We start from the raw sequence: 19,196 nt of genomic DNA, 5'->3' as shown, positions 1-19,196 counted from the left end.
ATCTCCTATATATTGTCAAACAACATTTAAGAAATGATAAATGAGTTAGTTTCTTAAGTTATAACTTAAAGGTTCATATTAAAGCTTTAACTAAATAATTTTAAATTTACTAATTCATAAGGTAATGGTTGGTCAAATATGATTCCAACAAAATAAGCGAAGTACTTTAGTAATTACAAGTTCATATCATATTTTACTTTTCCAAAAATAAACATCATATTTTACAATAATACACAACAAATTTGTCAACAATGCCTAACATATATAATAATACACAACAAATTTGTCAACAATGCCTAACATGTACAATAATACACAACAAATTTGTCAACAATACCTAACATATACAATAATACACAACAAATTTGTATATAATAATTCACAATTAACCTAATCCAATCTTAAAACCACTTTAGAGATCGCATCAAACCAAAACAATAAACAACAATAACAAATAATACACAATAAACAACAATAACAAATATACAATAATACACAATAAACAACAATAATAAATAAAAAAAATTAAAATAAAATTAGAATATACAATAATCTAGTAAAGAATATCATATTTATTTGATCATTATCTTTATTTTTATGTGTATCTTTATTATTTAAAATAAAATTTGTGTATATTTTTATGTGTAAAGAATATACAATTCTTAATATTCTGGTTTTTAATATTTCAAAAAAAAAAAAATTTAAAAACAGATCGACGACTCACCTGCGTCGTCAATTACTGGAGGCGCGCCGGCGTTCGTAGCAGAGGCGGTGGTTGGCGTCGAGCAGCAGCGGCGACCAGCGGTGGTTGTGCAGCGACCAGCAGCGGCGAGTGGCGAGCGGTGGTGGTCGGCGTCGGTGCGAGGCAGCAGCGGTACGTGGTCGGCGTCGGTGCAAGGCAGCGGAGACCGGCGAGCGAGCGATTAGCGATGAAGGGCGATGAACGGTTGAACGGCGATGGGCGATGAAGGACGGCGGACGGCGGATTGGGCGGCCGGATTGAACTGTAACACCCCGTGTTACGACCCCTAAGATCAATTAAATCATTTAATCAATTACCCAAAAGAAAGAATTAAATCACAATAATTAATTAGGAAGGCCCACCATAGTCCACGGGCCCTTATCCCTAAACCCAATCCTTAGTCCCAAAAGAAATAGAACTAGCAAGCCCATAATATTAGTTCCTAACTAGGACACCTAAATATATAAATAGGGGACTTAAGAGGCACCTAGAAACCCCCACAAGAATAACGCCCCACCTCCCCAAAGAGCTCCAAGAATCCCTCTAGAAGAAATCAAGAAAGCAAGAAAGCTTAAAGAAAGACCCTTCATAGCCAAGGAATTAATTAAGGCTAAGAGGTAACCCATGTCTCAACAAAACCTATGCGTGATCCTTCACATACTAAGAATGGTCCTAAGGGGTTCATACTTCTTTCACCTAGGTCAACGGGATACCAATTCAACTAGCATGCAATATATAAGACTCATACGACCTGCGAACGGTACCCGAAACATCAAACTAGACATAGGCACGATAGACGGAGTCCGTTGGGACACCACGGGGGTCGGGGAAACATCAAATGGGGAAGCCGAAATCCCAAAGCGGGGTTCAAACCAGCGGGTAGCCGGTGGGTGAGGGATCACCCGCCGGCGGAAGCAAATCCGGGCAGCGGGTGCCCGGCGGGCAGCTGCCCGCCCGCCGGCTACCCGCTGCCGGCGTTGCCCAAGAAGACCGCGGGTAGGTGGCGGGTCCCCTACCCCCACCTACCCCCCACTGACTCTTTCATCACAGAAAAACGCCCCGGGAACCATTGTGGAACGAGCTTGGTGTGGTCCATTCTTTAACGGCACGGATCTTAGCGGGGTCCACCTTAATCCCTTCCTTGGTTATGACGTGACCCAGGAAGGCCACGCTGTCTTTCCAAAATTCGCATTTAGAGAACTTGGCGTATAGTTGATGCTCCCTTAGAGTTTGCAGGGTTATGCGGAGGTGTCTTTCATGTTCTTCCTTGTTTCGGGAGTAGACTAGGATGTCATCAATGAATACAATGACGAAGTCATCCAAGTGGGGTCGGAACACTCGGTTCATGAGGTCCATGAATATGGCAGGCGCGTTGGTGAGTCCGAAGGGCATTACGGTGAATTCATAGTGACCGTAACGTGTCCGGAAGGCTGTTTTCTGAATGTCCGGTTTGGCCACCTGTATTTGGTGATACCCGGATCTTAGATCAATTTTTGAGAATACCCCTGCCCCTTTAAGTTGGTCGAACAAGTCGTCGATTCGGGGAAGGGGTACTTATTCTTTATCGTGACTTGGTTAAGTTCCCTGTAGTCGATGCATAGGCGCATGCTCCCATCCTTCTTTTTAACAAACAACACTGGCGCTCCCCATGGGGAGGTGCTAGGACGGATGTAGTCCTTGTCTAGCAATTCTTGCAGTTGCGTCTTTAGTTCCTTCATTTCTTTTGGTGCTAAACGGTAGGGAGGTTTAGAAATTGGGGCAGCGCCCGGTACGAGATCTATGGTGAACTCGACTTCTCTGACTGGGGGCGCCCCGGGGATTTCGTCCGGGAAGACGTCGGTGAATTCGTTTACCACTGGGATGGTTTGTGGTTTGGGGGTTTTGGTTCTGAGGTCCTCGACCGAACATAGGAAGGCCTCGTTTCCCTTGTTTAGGTATTTCTTCATTTTCATCATGTTCACTACTTTGATCCCGGCTTCCTGGTGGGTTCCATGGTAAGATACCCTCTTACCGTTTGGTCCTCGTAGGACCACTTTTTGTTCTCCGCATAGGATTTGTGCTTGGTATTTCCCTAGCCAATCCATGCCCAAAATCACTTGTACCCCATCCAGTTTGAATCGGATTAAGTTGCTGGGAAATTCCACCCCTTGTATGGTGATCATTATATCCTTGTACATGCGGTCGCATTCTAGGATTTCGCCGGAGGCCACTTTGACCTGGAGTCGGACCTTGGTGCTGGTGTTGAGGCCGAGCCGAGTGGCAAACTCGGTTGCTATAAATGAGTTGGTAGCCCCTGAGTCAAATAACACTGTGGCGGGGGTGGCGTGTACTAGGAAGGTTCCGGAGAGTATGTTGCTATCCCCAATTTTGGCTTTGCTTAGAGTGAGGATTCTTCCTTGACCGGTTGGCGTTGTGACTAGGCGGGGTGAGGCGGCCCTGGGGCTTTTAAGGCTGCGGGTGGGGTTCATGTGATTTCCTTCTGATTTCCTTTTGTTTCCCAGGCGTGTTTCCCGGGGTTGGTTTGGCACTTGTTGTAGTTGGGATGCCTTTGCATAGGCTTCCCTGAGGGTTCCTGGCTCTTGTGTGACTAGGGCTTTTTGATATTCGGGGTCAAGGCCCGTTATGAACCTTTCGATCTTGACCCTCTTGATGGGTACTAGCTCGGGGATGAGGCGAGCCAGTCGGTGGGATTGTTGGTAGTATTCCGTGACCGAGGTTGCACCTTGTCTTAGGTGGAGGAATTCTTCGTATATGGTGGCTCTTAGCTGAGAAGGATGGGAGCATGCGCCTATGCATCGACTACAGGGAACTTAACCAAGTCACGATAAAGAATAAGTACCCCCTTCCCCGAATCGACGACTTGTTCGACCAACTTAAAGGGGTAGGGGTATTCTCAAAAATTGATCTAAGATCCGGGTATCACCAAATACAGGTGGCCAAACCGGACATTCAGAAAACAGCCTTCCGGACACGTTACGGTCACTATGAATTCACCGTAATGCCCTTCGGACTCACCAACGCGCCTGCCATATTCATGGACCTCATGAACCGAGTGTTCCGACCCCACTTGGATGACTTCGTCATTGTATTCATTGATGACATCCTAGTCTACTCCCGAAACAAGGAAGAACATGAAAGACACCTCCGCATAACCCTGCAAACTCTAAGGGAGCATCAACTATACGCCAAGTTCTCTAAATGCGAATTTTGGAAAGACAGCGTGGCCTTCTTGGGTCACGTGATAACCAAGGAAGGGATTAAGGTGCACCCCGCCATGATCCGTGCCGTTAAAGAATGGACCACACCAAGCTCACTCACCGAAGTCCGAAGCTTCCTAGGCTTGGCGGGCTACTACAGGAGATTTGTACCCGACTTCACCAGGATAGCCCAACCCCTCAACAAACTCATGAAAAAGGAAACCCCCTTCCAATGGGACAACGACTGCGTCTCGGCCTTTCAAGAATTGAAGGATAAGTTAACCACGGCACCCGTACTCGCCATCCCCTCCGGGGAGGAAGGATTCGAGGTCTTCAGTGACGCATCCAAGAAGGGGTTGGGGTGCGTGCTAATGCAAAAAGGCCGAGTAATAGCCTACGCATCTAGGCAGCTCAAAACCCATGAGGAAAACTACCCCACCCACGACCTCGAGCTAGCCGCCATCGTGTTCGCACTAAAAATTTGGAGGCATTACTTGTACGGGGTGCAATGCAAGATTTACACGGACCATAAGAGCCTAAAGTACATCTTCACCCAAAAAGACCTAAACATGAGACAACGGAGGTGGTTAGAACTCATAAAGGATTACGACCTGGACATCCAATACCATGAGGGAAAAGGTAACGTGGTGGCGGATGCACTAAGCAGGAAGACTAACCACTCCCTCAACACCACTTGGATCCTACCGGACCAACTGTACAGGGACTTCCAAAAACTGAATTTGGAAATAATAAAACAAGGTCAAAACCACCCCGACACCCACTTAGTCAACACACGAGTCGTGCCTACGCTCTTCGAAGAAATCAAAATAGGGCAACAGCAGGATTCGGAACTAGATAAAATCCGCCTCGACCTAACCCAAGGGAAGGAAGGACCCTTCAAAATACACGAAGACGACAGTCTCTGTTACCAAGGTAGGTGGTGCGTGCCCTCAACGCACCCCCACTTGAAGCAACAAATCTTGGAGGAAGGACACAACTCCCCATACTCGGTTCACCCAGGGGGTGACAAACTATACCAAGATGTAAAAAGGTCGTTTTGGTGGCCCAACATGAAAAAGGAAATCGCGGATTTCGTGGCCAGGTGTCTGAATTGCCAAAGGGTGAAGGCCGAACGATGCAAGCCCAAGGGACTCGTACAACCCCTTGAGATACCACAAGGAAAGTGGGATTCCATATCCATGGATTTCGTCGGAGGACTACCCCCAACAAAGACCGGCAAGGATAAGATTTGGGTCATAGTAGACCGACTAACCAAAACAGAGCGATTCATCGCCATGAAGGAAACGTGGACAATGACACAACTGGCCCAAGCCTACTTGAGCCGAGTAGTGGAGTATCACGGAGTCCCCCGAAACATCGTATCCGATAGGGACTCCAGGTTCCTCTCACAATTCTGGAAATCACTGCAAATAGCCTTGGGGACACAACTAAAACTAAGCACTGCTTTCCACCCCACCACGGACGGCCAAACCGAGAGGACCATTCAGACTCTCGAAGACATGCTAAGAGCCTGCGTGTTGGACTTTCAAGGGACATGGGAGGAACACCTAGACCTCATTGAATTCTCGTACAACAACAGCTACCACGCGAGCATTCGCATGGCACCCTACGAAGCTCTATACGGATAAAAGTGCAGAACCCCCTTATGTTGGGAAGACATGGTCGACCCAATAACACTAGGGCCCCAACACCTACAGGACACAATCACCAAGGTCAAACACATCCGGGAAAGGATGAAAGCTGCCCAGGACCGCCAAAAGTCCTATGCCGACCTAAGGAGGAAACAAGCCGAGTTCAACACCGGGGACAAGGTCTGGTTAAGAATCTCGCCCACACGAGGGGTAATGAGATTCGGAAGGAAAGGAAAGCTCAGCCCTCGATTTATTGGCCCCTATGAGATCATAGAAAAAGTTGGGGACCTAGCCTATCGCCTCGCCCTACCCATCGAACTAGAACGAGTACACAACGTATTCCACATATCCCAGCTAAAGGAATACGTACACGACCTGAGCCACGTGCTTCAATCCGAGGTCGTGAACCTCGACGAGTCACTAGTATACGAAGAAAGACCCGTGAGGATCCTGGACACCAAGACGAGAAACACTCATCGCCGAGCCATAGAAATGGTGAAAGTCCTCTGGACCAACCATGGGACCGAGGAAGCAACGTGGGAGCTCAAACACACAATGAGGGAACGCTACCCCGAACTTTTCACACCAGGTAACTAAGAAAAAGTCACTCGGCAAGGACCAAGCTTCGGGGACGAAGCTTCCCGATAAGGGGGGGAGAGTGTAACACCCCGTGTTACGACCCCTAAGATCAATTAAATCATTTAATCAATTACCCAAAAGAAAGAATTAAATCACAATAATTAATTAGGAAGGCCCACCATAGTCCACGGGCCCTTATCCCTAAACCCAATCCTTAGTCCCAAAAGAAATAGAACTAGCAAGCCCATAATATTAGTTCCTAACTAGGACACCTAAATATATAAATAGGGGACTTAAGAGGCACCTAGAAACCCCCACAAGAATAACGCCCCACCTCCCCAAAGAGCTCCAAGAATCACCCTAGAAGAAATCAAGAAAGCAAGAAAGCTTAAAGAAAGACCCTTCATAGCCAAGGAATTAATTAAGGCTAAGAGGTAACCCATGTCTCAACAAAACCTATTTTCATAGCTATGATTTCCCCTGTAGGATTTCCCCATATTATTGTGTATTGATGACTTGTGATATTATTACTGATGATTAATGGGATAATTCCATGGGTGATCTTGATATTGGGAGATTCTTGATAATTATGGTGTTCTTAACGATTATGTGGAGTTCTTGATGATTATATGTTGTTCCTGATAATTGTATGGCGTTCTTGATGATTATGTGTTATTCGTACCGAATCTTGTTATTAGAAGACGAACCGTATTCTTGTTGATATAAAAGTAATTAGAACCCTAGGTTGATGTTCTTGTTGGTGTTCTTGATACTTATGTGATATTCTTACCGAATCTGTAATTAGAAGACGTATCATATCCCTGTTGGTATAAAAGTGATTAGAACCCTAGGTTGTATCGTATGATATCATTCTTGGTTTATCGGGTAGGAAATTGCATGTTTGGGGTGTCGATTATGTTAGAAAAGCATGATAGGTTATGTGACGTACGTTTCTTGTATTTGATCCGTTAATTGTCTACGTGTTGATCGTTAATTGCGTTGTAAAGTGTCTAAGCATGGTTTCGGGTTCCACAATGGTTCCCGGGGCGTTTTTCTGTGATGAAAGAGTCAGTGGGGGGTAGGTGGGGGTAGGGGACCCGCCACCTACCCGCAGTCTTCTTGGGCAACGCCGGCAGCGGGCAGCCGGCGGGCGGGCAGCTGCCCGCCGGGCACCCGCTGCCCGGATTTGCTTCCGCCGGCGGGTGATCCCTCACCCACCGGCTACCCGCTGGTTTGAACCCTGCTTTGGGATTTCGGCTTCCCCGTTTGATGTTTCCCCGACCCCCATGGTGTCCCAACGGACTCCGTCTATCGTGCCTATGTCTAGTTTGATGTTTCGGGTACCGTTCGCAGGTCGTATGAGTCTTATATATTGCATGCTAGTTGAATTGGTATCCCGTTGACCTAGGTGAAAGAAGTATGAACCCCTTAGGACCATTCTTAGTATGTGAAGGATCACGCATAGGTTTTGTTATACGTTTTCTCACCCTTCCCAACGTGTTAATGTGGGTTGCATGTACTTGCTATGTGTTATGTGTGTATGTAACCCCGAATTGGTTGAGATCAATCGGGCTATACGGGCAGTCGGGTGGGCTGAGAACCATACCGGCTGTTAACCAGGCTGGTAGAGACCGGTCAGGTATAAAAATATTATATAGGACTAAGTTCCAGTATACGGGCAGTCGGATGGGCTGAGAACCATACCGGCTGTTAACCAGGCTGGTAGAGACCGGTCAGGTATATAAATATTATATAGGACAAAGGTCCACTATACGGGCAGTTGAATGGGCTGAGAACCATCTCAACTGTTAACCAAGCTGGTAAAGACCGGTCAGGTATATAAATATTATGTAGGACAAAGGTCCATCAGTCGGTTGCGATCGGCTCCTCCGTAATGTGAGACGGGGCAGGGTGCTGCGGGGCCGTGTCAGAGTTATATGCGCTGACCCTCATGTATGGGCATGCGATTGGTCCTGTGGCGCCAACAAAGTGTGCTATGTGATGAGATATGGAGGAGTTGTGTTTATGAGTATATTGGGGGATGTGACTAAGGGAATTATGCTGGGGATTGTGTATGTTGGGTTATGATTATTAATTATGCTCAGCTTTATCTGTCTTGCCTGTTGTGGATTGTATACGCTTGTTATAACTGTTGCTTGTGTCTAGCCTTATCTGTCGAGTCATTCCCGGTTTTAAAAGCTAGAGTCTCGTAGGATATATCTTCATGCTTCAAAAGGGTTTTCGTATATCTATATATATCTCTATATGTAATGTATTTCAACGCGTTGGAGTGGGTTACCAGCATCTCTCGCTGAACAGATATATTTGGCATTCAGGCACAGAAGATTAAGTCACTGGAGTGCGCTAGAGCTTGGATCATAGAAGTAGTTAGTTTCCCTTTCGGCTTGCGTGCCATGTTTATGCATTCATATCTTTGAGACATTAGTTAGTTAGCTTGTGCACCTGAGTTCTCTAGCTCAGGTGTGGCATAGCACCTCGTACACTCGTACTCTGTTTGGGATTTAATGAGATTTCACCTTTATTTTATAAGTTTTAAATATCTTGAAAATCTGGGGTGTTACATGAACGGTTAGGGTTGAATAATGAAGAACTGATCGATGGATTTGGGGGAGGGAGGGGATTAGAAAGCTTTTTCGCGTCCAAAGTACTCAACTTTGGACGCGAATTAAAGCCTCTTTTAATTATTCACGTCCAAAGTTCGAAACTTTGGACGCGAATTTAGCCAGTATTTAATTATTCGCGTCCAAAGTGTGCAACTTTGGACGCGACTAATTTAAAAAAAAAAAAAATTAGAGTGGCAATTTAATTACAAAATTGCCACCGCACTACACATTCGGCGTCCAAAGTTCAAACTTTGGACGCGAATTATTAGATTTTATTGATATTTTTTGTACTAGTGATGAGTTCAACTTTCTCTCTTTCAGTTGCTGCATTCATTGTTAATTCAGCATACACTTAAGTTTTCATCATGGTATCAGAGCTCTACTGGAACTATGTCGCAGCAGTGATGACGAATATAGCATCCGGCGAAGGTACCTCAGCCGAAAATGCGAATGCTTCCCTCAATCATCAGAATGCGATGAATCCAAACCCTAATGCACGAAGCGAAGAATTTGATGACCCGCTCTACCTTCACATAACCGAGAATCCGAATTTGATTCTTCTGTCTCCTCCTCTGTCAAAGCTCAATTGCTCATCGTGGAGCAGGTCCATGAACATAGCTCTCGAAGTAAAGAACAAATTTGGCCTTATCGATGGTTCAATTCCATGTCCAAGCCCTTTGGATGCCAAATTTGCCGTTTGGAGAAGATGCAACAACATAGTGTGCTCATGGATTCTCAAATCCCTAAATTCCACCATTGCAGAGAGTGATCTCTATTATGAAAAGGCACAAGACATCTGGAACAAGCTCAAAGAGAGGTACTCACAGATGGATCCCCACAAGATAGCTGAGCTTCAGAATGAAATATTCAGAAATACACAAGGTAACAAAACTATTAACGAATACTTTACCAAGTGTAATGCGTTATGGGAGCAGTTGAATGCAATGAGACCTCTGCCAATTTATGAGTGTAACCCTAGATGTTCTTGTACTCTGCTAAGTAAGATTCAGAAAGAGAAAGAAGATGATCGAGTGATTAGATTTCTAGAGGGGTTAAATGATGAATTCGAAACCTTAAAATCAGGAATCCTTGTTATGGATCCAATTCCAACTATGGAGAAAGTTCTAAACATGGCTTTGAAAATAGAAAGAAAGACCAATGGATCTCTCAACCAGAAAAACATTCAGGTAGTTCAATCTAATGCTCTACAGAACAATCAAGGACAATTTGCAGAAGAAGTAGGCACTGTGGCATTCTCAACCTCTAATAATAACAAGAAGAAGTTCAACAACTTTGGGGGCAAAATGTGCCTAGATGCACCTACTGTAACATGAATGGACATACAGTGGAGAAATGCCATAATAAGCATGGATACCCCCCTGGATGGGTGGCTAGTTATAAATCAAAGAATAGGCAAAGTCAAGATACTCAGAATGTCTCTATGAATCAAGTTGGTGATATAGGCATGTCTGCAGAACAGTTCCAAAGGCTTTTGGCCCTCTTGCATAGCCAGAATCAAGAGAATCAACCTTCCACAAGTGCAGCATTGACAATGAACAGTCAGGGATAAAGTCAGACTCCAGTGAAGGCAGGTTCATTTCCAATCTTCATACTGTTAATGCCATTTCCTCTAATAATGTATGGATATTAGACTCAGGAGCAACTGACCACATCACTTGCTCCTTAGAATACTTTGAAAGTTATCAAAAGGTCCATGGAATTTCTGTCAAGTTACCCAATGGAGAAACTGTATGTGTAACACATGTAGGGGAAGTCAGATTGCACTTTAACATGCTGCTAAGTAATGTGTTATATATCCCCTCTTTTACTTTCAACATTATCTCTGTTAGTAAGTTAACTAGACAAGGACATTGTAAGGTCATTTTAAGTACTGATTCTTGCAATATTCAGGCTCCCCATGGACTGATGGTTGGTTTTGCTAAAGAAAGGAATGGCCTATACCTGATCAATGAACCTCCTGCAAAAGGGAAGAATACTCAGCTTGATAAGAATGTTCAATGTAATAGTTTGTCCTTAGATCTAGGCACTGTAGACTAGGACACTATCCTGTGAATAGAATACAATCTTTGAATGGAATAAAAGATATTAGTTGTCTAAATCTTCAAATGTTGCCTGTGATACTTGTCACTTTGCAAAACATAAGAGGTCTTCATTTCCTAACAGTACTTCTAGGACTGAAAAATGTTTTGACCTTTTGCATATGGATGTTTGGGGTCCTTTTCCTGTGGCCTCCATCAAAGGGGAACATTATTTCTTGACAATTGTGGATGATCACAGTAGGTTTACCTGGTTACACTTGATGAGGAATAAGTAAGAGGTTAAAAGCTTGTTTCAAAACTTTTATAACCAAGCTGAGACACAATTTTCTAAAATTAAGGCCATAAGGACAAATAATGGTACTGAATTTCTGATGAGCAGTTTTTTGAATGATAAAGGAATTGTGCACCAAAAATCTTGTGCTTACACCTCCCAACAGAATGGGATTGTTGAAAGAAAGCATCAACATATCCTAAATGTGGCCAAGGCACTCAGATTTCAAGCTGACTTACCTGTAGAATTTTGGAGTTATTGTGTTATGCATGCATCCTATCTTATTAACAGATTGCCTCCTACAAAATATAATGAGAAGGTTCCCTATTAAGTTCTATTTGGGAAAGATGTGGACTACCATCACCTTAGAAACTTTGGTTGTTTATGTTATTCCTCCACTACTCCTCAAGGAACAAAATTCAGTCAAGAGCCAAGAAGTGCATATTCTTGGGAATTCCTGCTAATACAAAAGGCTATATATTGTTTGAACTTGTTGATAATCATGCTTTTATCTCTAGGGATTTTCAATTCTATGAACATATTTTTCCTCTCAAAGAGTACAAACCTAAAGCCAAGATGTTGTTCAATCTTGTGTCGCCTTCAATTCCCATCTCCACTGAAGTCAGTACAACACCTTAGGAGGACAGAAGAGAAATTGACAACCAAGTTTTAGAGAGGACTGAGAGTCCTAGCATTGAAAATATGGGGATATTTGGCAGTCCAAACCATGAATCAAACAATGACACACCAAATCACACAGTTTCAGAAGATGGAACAATTCAGACAGACAGGTTCCAGTCAGAACCTAGGAGATCAGATAGGGTAAGGCATGCACCTGCAAAATTGCAAGACTATTACTGCCACTCAATGACATCTGATAAGGGTATATCATCTCCACACTCACTTAACAAAGTCATATCATATGACTGTTTGCCCCACAATTACAAGATCTGTGCATCCTCTATTCTTTCATCACATGAGCCATAGTCATATAAAGAGGCAATTCAAGATGAAGCATGGAGGAAGCCAATGAAGTGTGAAATGTATGCTTTGATTGAGAATAAAACTTGGACTCTCACAGATTTACCATCAGGTAAAACACGTATTGGATGCAAATGGGTATATAAGGTGAAACATAAGGCAGATGGCTCTGTAGAAAGGTACAAGGCTAGACTGGTTGCTAAGGATTACACTCAACAGCTAGGGGTAGACTACATTGAAACATTCTCTCCTGTGGCTAGGATGACTACAATAAGAACTTTCCTAGCTGTGTCCATTGCAAAAGGATGGGATATTCAGCAACTAGACATAAACAATGCCTTCTTACATGGGGACCTTGAAGAGGAAGTATATATGGTTTTACCCCTGGGTTTCAGGTTGAAAACAAAAAGGTTTGCAAGTTGCCAAGCTAACAACAGCCTTGCAAAACAATGGATTCCAGCAATCAGCAGCAGATCCATCCTTGTTCACTAAAGTGTCAGATAAGTCATTTATGGCACTCTTAATATATGTTGATGATATCTTAGTTGCAGGATCTGATTCCCAGCAGATTGTTAGACTGAAGGATTTTCTGGACAAGACTTTCAAGATAAAATATCTTGGCCATATAAACTACTTCTTAGGGCTTGAAGCATTCAGAACAGCTTATGGTCTCAACTTATGCCAGAGAAAATATAGTCTGGAAATCCTAAAGGAGAGTGGTTTCCTAGGTGCTAAGCCTGTACACACTCCTATCACTGCAGGACAAAAGCTCAGCAATTTTGAAGGGACATTACTTGATAAACCAGAAGTCTATAAAAGGTTGGTTGGAAAGCTGTTATACTTGACAAACACTAGGCCAGATATTACCTATGTTGTACAACAACTAAGTCAATTTGTTGACAAGCCTAGGGATACACATCTTATGGCTATTCATAGGGTACTTAGATACCGAAAGGATCCCCAGGAAAAGGAATATTCTACTCAGCAAATTCTGAAATCAAGCTACAAGAATTCTCTTATTCAAACTGGGCCACTTGTGCAGAATCTAGAAAGTCTATAACTGCATTTTGCATCTATCTTGGAAAATCATTAATCTCATGGAAGACAAAGAAGCAGGTCACTGTGTCTAGATCATCCTCTGAAGCTGAATACAGGGCTTTAGCTTCTATAGTCTGTGAAATACAATGGCTTCTATACTTACTACTAGAAGACCTAAAGGTGAAACCTAACAGCCCTACTACTCTCTTTTGTGACAGCCAATCTGCCACTGCAATAGGGGAAAATCATGTTTTTCATGAGAGGACCAAGCATATCGAAATAGATTGCCATGTTGTCAAGCAAAAGGTCCATGAAAGGGTGATAAACACTGCTGGAAATTATGAAATTTCCGACCACATGAAAGTGATCTTAAATCAAGTCGAAAGTCTTGTTTCGACCACTTTTGGTATCCGGAAAAACCTTTGTTGCTATTTTCGGCCACTTTTTGCTTTCGAATTGATTTAAGATCACTTTCATGTGGTCGGAAATTTCATAATTTCCAATAGTGAAAGCTTATGTCCATATCCTCACAAAAACAGGTTGCTGATGGTTTCACAAAAGGCCTGTCAAAGCTGCTATTTGATACTTTCCACTCTAAGCTGGGCCTTCAAGACATTCAAGCTCCAGCCGGGGGGGGGGGGGGGTGATAAAATAGATAACCAAGGACATTTTTGTAATTTCCAGCTAGGGCCCTTCTTGTAATTTCCTCCCTTGTTCTTACCTGTCATAACTGCTTCTGGCAGTTAGTGTATAGAGAAATATATAGCAGAGCTTCTCTCCTTTCCGGAAAACTGATTTTTTGTAACCTTTCTTCCCAAATGAATGAGTTCAGTTTTCTCTCTTTCAATTGCTGCATTCATTGTTAATTCAGCATACACTTAAGTTTTCATCAATATTTGGAAAATTATATTACCAAATAAAAATATGAGATATTTTTGGTATTACTAATTATTATCATAACGATTATTTTTTATATTTAAAAGTATTAAAATCTTGGAAGATTAGATGATGATATGCTATTGTTACCATTTAAAATATGATTTTTATGGTAGTAATAATTATATTTTTATAATTTTGAAATATTTATTTTGCTCCTCAAATAATGATTCTTTATATGATAATTGAATGCCATTTAGGAAATTTTTCATGACTATAATATTTTAGATTAAAGTGTTTAATTTAATATTATATTATAATAGTAATTGATTGATTACATACAAATTTGATTTTGGTATGGAACTAGTATAGTACCCGTGCGATGCACGGGATGAATATTGTTCAAGATATTGTTTAATTGTGTGAAAAATTTAAGAGATTGCTATATTAATACTAATACTCCTAATAATAATAATATTAACAAAAATATTATTTAAATGTACTAGTATTTTCGCCCGTGCGATGCACAGAATGCATTTGTTAAAATATTTGGATCGATATATAATTATATAAATTATTACATCGAATATTATATAATGTAATTGATAAATTGAGTTGGATCGATTGTATTTTCTAATGTTGTCATTGCTTGAATTCGATCAAATAATTGCCCAATTAATAGTAGATGTATGCATCCATTGCTGAAACTTTAGATATTTTAAATATTAGTGTTCAGTGAATTATATCTGGGAATCATATTTAATTTGGAGTGAATTATTAATATTCATTACCTTTTCCAATTAGTCAATTATTCTTTTTAATACATATTAATTAATTAGTTAATTATTAATAACCATTTTTTTTAATATTTCCACTACCTTTACATTATATAAAATATATAACCGAGATTAATATTTCTTTCCATCTCGGTTAAACGTTGAGATGCAAACTGCATTTTACATTTTTATTAATACATTTTATGCCAGTAATTTTTATAGTTTTAGTAACTTATTAATATTCAAGTATTAATATTCATTTCCTTTTCCAATTGGCCTAATTTTCATGAAAATTTTTATATTTTCAGTAATTTATTAATATTCATTTCATTTTTATTTTTTAGTCAAGTATTAATATGAACTTCATTTTTTGCATTTGAGTCTATTTTGAAGCATTTTTAATTTTCAGTCAATTATTAATAGTCATTTCCTATTTCAATTGGCCTAAATTCTATGTCGTTTTTATTCTCAATTAATAAATATTTTTGTAATATTTTTTTAAAATACAATAATTTCAACTATGAACATGGTGTGGATAAACGAATAAAAGAAATGAATATTCAAAAGGAATGTAAACCGATTAATTTCAATTTAAACAAAGGACAGAAATATAAAATAAAATATAAAATCTAAAATCTATATGCTTATTCTTGCAGTTTACTGAATATGTTTATTATCAATTATATTATAAAATACCATACATATTATTACCAATTATGCTATTATGTTATTACATAATTAATTAATATATTTTCTACACGGTATTATCAATAGAATATTTAATTAATTGACCACAAAAGTTAGAGCGGGAAAATGAAATAGGAGGATATATATATATATATATATATATATATATATATATATATATATATATATATATATATATATATATATATATATATATATATATATATATATTAAGTATTATTTTTATAATTAAGGTATAATATTATTAAATCGAAATTATTTAAAATATATAGATCCACATTAAGAAAAATCTTATTAATTTCGGATATTAAAACTATATATTTATATTAAAGGTGAAATTATAAAATATTAAGTTTCAATAAGTTTAGTTATTTCCTAAGTTACTAGTATTTTTACCCGTGCGATGCACGGAATGGAATTGTTGTAATATATTAAGAATATTTAAATCAATATATAATTATTTTAAGAGTTAATTTCACCGAGGTCGCTAATCTTTCCTGACAATTCCAAATTTAATCCTAGACTACAGTTATTAATTATTACGATTTATTCTATTTTATAATTCTTACGTTAATATTCTTACTATTATTATTATCACTTAATTACTTTTAGATATTATTATTACCACTTATATTATTATTATTAGTTTCTTTTCAAATTCTGTTAGTATATAATGGTCGTGGGGCACAATAATAAAATAACCATAATTAAATATTCTTGTATTGTATTCCGTGAGTCACAATAATAATATAACATAATTAAATATTCTTCAATTCTATATTCTTCTAAAATTTCTATTACCATCATTCATTTTTCCCTAATTTACCATAATTAAATAATTTGACAAATTATAAAGAGAGATTATTAAATAATGCAAGGGAAAATTTTTTAATTAAAATTTTTAAAAATTCAGTAATAAAACGTAATGTTCTCATAGTTTTATTCTTAGAAACTATTATATAAAGCATTTTTTTTATCTCGAAAAAATACGCGATTTAAAAAAAAAAACATTTGTCTAAAACGGACAACCTAGTCAAAAGTTATGCCTTGCCGAAGTATTATACGAATGGGAAAGTAGAAATCAATATATTTTATTAGGAAGAGAGATTTTTTAGGAATTGGGCGGGAAGTTAAAATTTTAGGATTTTGCTTTTATATATAGTATAGATTACAATAGGAATAGTATTACACTATTTTATAATATTAGAATAGAATTTTAACCCAGAATTATTGTACGTATGGGAAAGTAGAAATCAATATATTTTATTAGGATGAGAGATCTTTTAGGAATTGGGCGGGAAGTTAAAATTTCCGGATTTTGCTTTTATATATAGTATAGATATTATAGATTACAATAGGAATTGTATTACAAAATTTTATAATATTAGAATAGAATTTTAACCCAGAATTATTGTATGAATGGGAAAGAAGAAATCAATATATTTTATTAGGAAAAGAGATTTCTTAGGAATTGGGCAGGAAGTTAAAATGTCAAGATTTTGCTTTTATATATAGTGTAGATAGTATAGATTATAATAGGAATTGTATTGCACAATTTTATAATATTAGAATAGAATTTTAACCCAAAATTATTGTACGAATGGGAAAGTAGAAATCAATATATTTTATTAGAAAGAGAGATTTTTTAGGAATTGGGCGGAAAGTCAAAATTTCAGGATTTTGCTTTCATATATAGTATAGATAGATAGTATAGATTACAATAGGAATTGTATTACACTGTTTTATAATATTTGAATAAAATTTAACCAAGAATTATTGTAAGAATGCGAAAGTAGAAATCAATATATTTTATTAGGAAGAGAGATTTTTAAGGAATTGGGCGGAAGTTAAAATTTCAGGATTTTTCTTCTATTTTATAATATTAGAATAGAATGTTAACCCGGAATTATTGTACGAATGGAAAGTAGAAATCAATATATTTAATTAGGAAGAGAGATTTTTTAGGAATTGGGCGGTAAATTAAAATTTCAGGATTTTGTTTTTATATATAGTATAGATAGTATAGGTTACAATAGGAATTTTATTACACGATTTTATAATATTAGAATAGAATTTTAACCCAGAATTATTTTACGAATGGAAAAGTAGAAATCAATATATTTTATTAGGAAGAGAGATTTTTTAGGAATTGGGAGAAAGTTAAAATTTCAGGATTTTGTTTTTATATATAGTATAGATAGTATAGGTTAAAATACTAATTTTATTACACTATTTTATAATATTAGAATAGAATTTTAACCCAGAATTATTGTACGAATGGGAAAGTAGAAATCAATATATTTTATTAGGAAGAGAGATTTTTTAGGAATTGTGCGGGAAGTTAAAATTTCAGCATTTTTCTTTTATATATAGTATAGAAGTATAGATTACAATAGGAATTGTATTACACTATTTTACAATATTACAATAGAATTTTAAACCCAGAATTATTGTACGAATGGGAAAGTAGAAATCAATCTATTTTATTAGGAAGAGAGATTTTTCCGGAATTGGGCGGGAAGTTAAAATTTTAGGATTTTGTTTTTATATATAATATAGAATATAGATAGTATAGATTACAATAGGAATTGTATTACACTATTTTATAATATTAGAATAGAATTTTAACCCAGAATTATTGTACGAATGGGAAAGTAGAAATCAATATATTTTATTAGGAAGAGAGATTTGTTAGGAATTGGGCGGGAAGTTAAAATTTCAGAATTTTGCTTTTATATATCGTATAGATAGTATAGATTACAATAGGAATTGTTTTACACTATTTCATAATATTAGAATAGAATTTTAACCCAAAATTATTGTACGAATGGGAAAGTAGAAATCAATATATTTTATTAGGAAGAGAGAATTTTTAGGAATTGGGCGGGAAGTTAAAATTTCAGGATTTTGTTATTATATATAGTATAGATAGTATAGATAGTATAGATTACTGTTAGGACATAGATGTGTGGCTCGATCATATCCATGAAGACATTTTCCCTCAACCGTTGGCAATGCATGCTCCATGTCAACCTTGCACGTTCTCCGAAATCAGCTCTCCTCAATTTGCATGCCACTTACTTCGCTCATTTAGAATCTATAAATAGCTAGGCATTCTTTGCTTTCAATGCAGCATCAATTGTAATTCAATTTATCTTCCTTTACTTTTCTTTAATTCCTCACGTAGAGTATTTATCTATATATATATTCTTTTGTTATTCTCTTTTGAGAGTTATATATATATATATATATATATATATATATATATATATATATATATATATATATATATATATATTTCATATTTTCCTTTTTTATGTTATATTTATTTGTCATTTATGTTATTAGAGCGGTTTATTTGAGGGTTATTTTTAAAGATGTCGACTGTCACTAAGTTTGATATCGAGAAGTTCGACTGGATAATTAGTTTCTCTATCTAGAAGGTTCAGATGGAAGTCGATCTAACCCAGAACAGTTTAAAGAAAGCACTAGCTGGGAAGAAGAAGAAACCGGCTTCAATGACAGATGAAACTTGGCAAGATTTGAGTGACAAGGCACGTTCAACCATTCTTTTGTGCTTGTCTAAAGAGGTTCTACGTGAGGTAATAAGTGAGACGATTGCGTCAGATTTATGGTCCGAGCTGGATACGCTTTACATGGCCAAAACTCTGGCGAACACGCTACGCCTCTGT

At 38.2% G+C, this 19,196-nt stretch overlaps 1 protein-coding gene across 1 annotated transcript; it reads left to right on the top strand.

Moving 5' to 3' along the window:
* The first annotated feature begins 9,159 nt into the window (after positions 1-9,159).
* On the top strand, positions 9,160-10,128 carry LOC109170958. Its single transcript, XM_019320091.1, has one exon. It carries the CDS (start codon positions 9,160-9,162, stop codon positions 10,126-10,128), a length of 969 nt encoding a protein of 322 aa, XP_019175636.1.
* The last annotated feature ends 9,068 nt before the right edge of the window (positions 10,129-19,196 follow it).

The sequence above is a fragment of the Ipomoea nil genome, unplaced genomic scaffold (genome assembly GCF_001879475.1).
Source record: "Ipomoea nil cultivar Tokyo-kokei standard unplaced genomic scaffold, Asagao_1.1 scaffold3384, whole genome shotgun sequence".
NCBI lineage: Eukaryota > Viridiplantae > Streptophyta > Magnoliopsida > Solanales > Convolvulaceae > Ipomoea > Ipomoea nil.
Note: the sequence above shows the minus strand (reverse complement) of the source record. Positions and strands in the feature narration are given on the sequence as shown.

Coding starts and splice junctions, on each gene's coding strand:
- LOC109170958 (XM_019320091.1), top strand. CDS start 9,160: ATGGTATCAGAGCTCTACTGGAACTATGTCGCAGCAGTGATGACGAAT.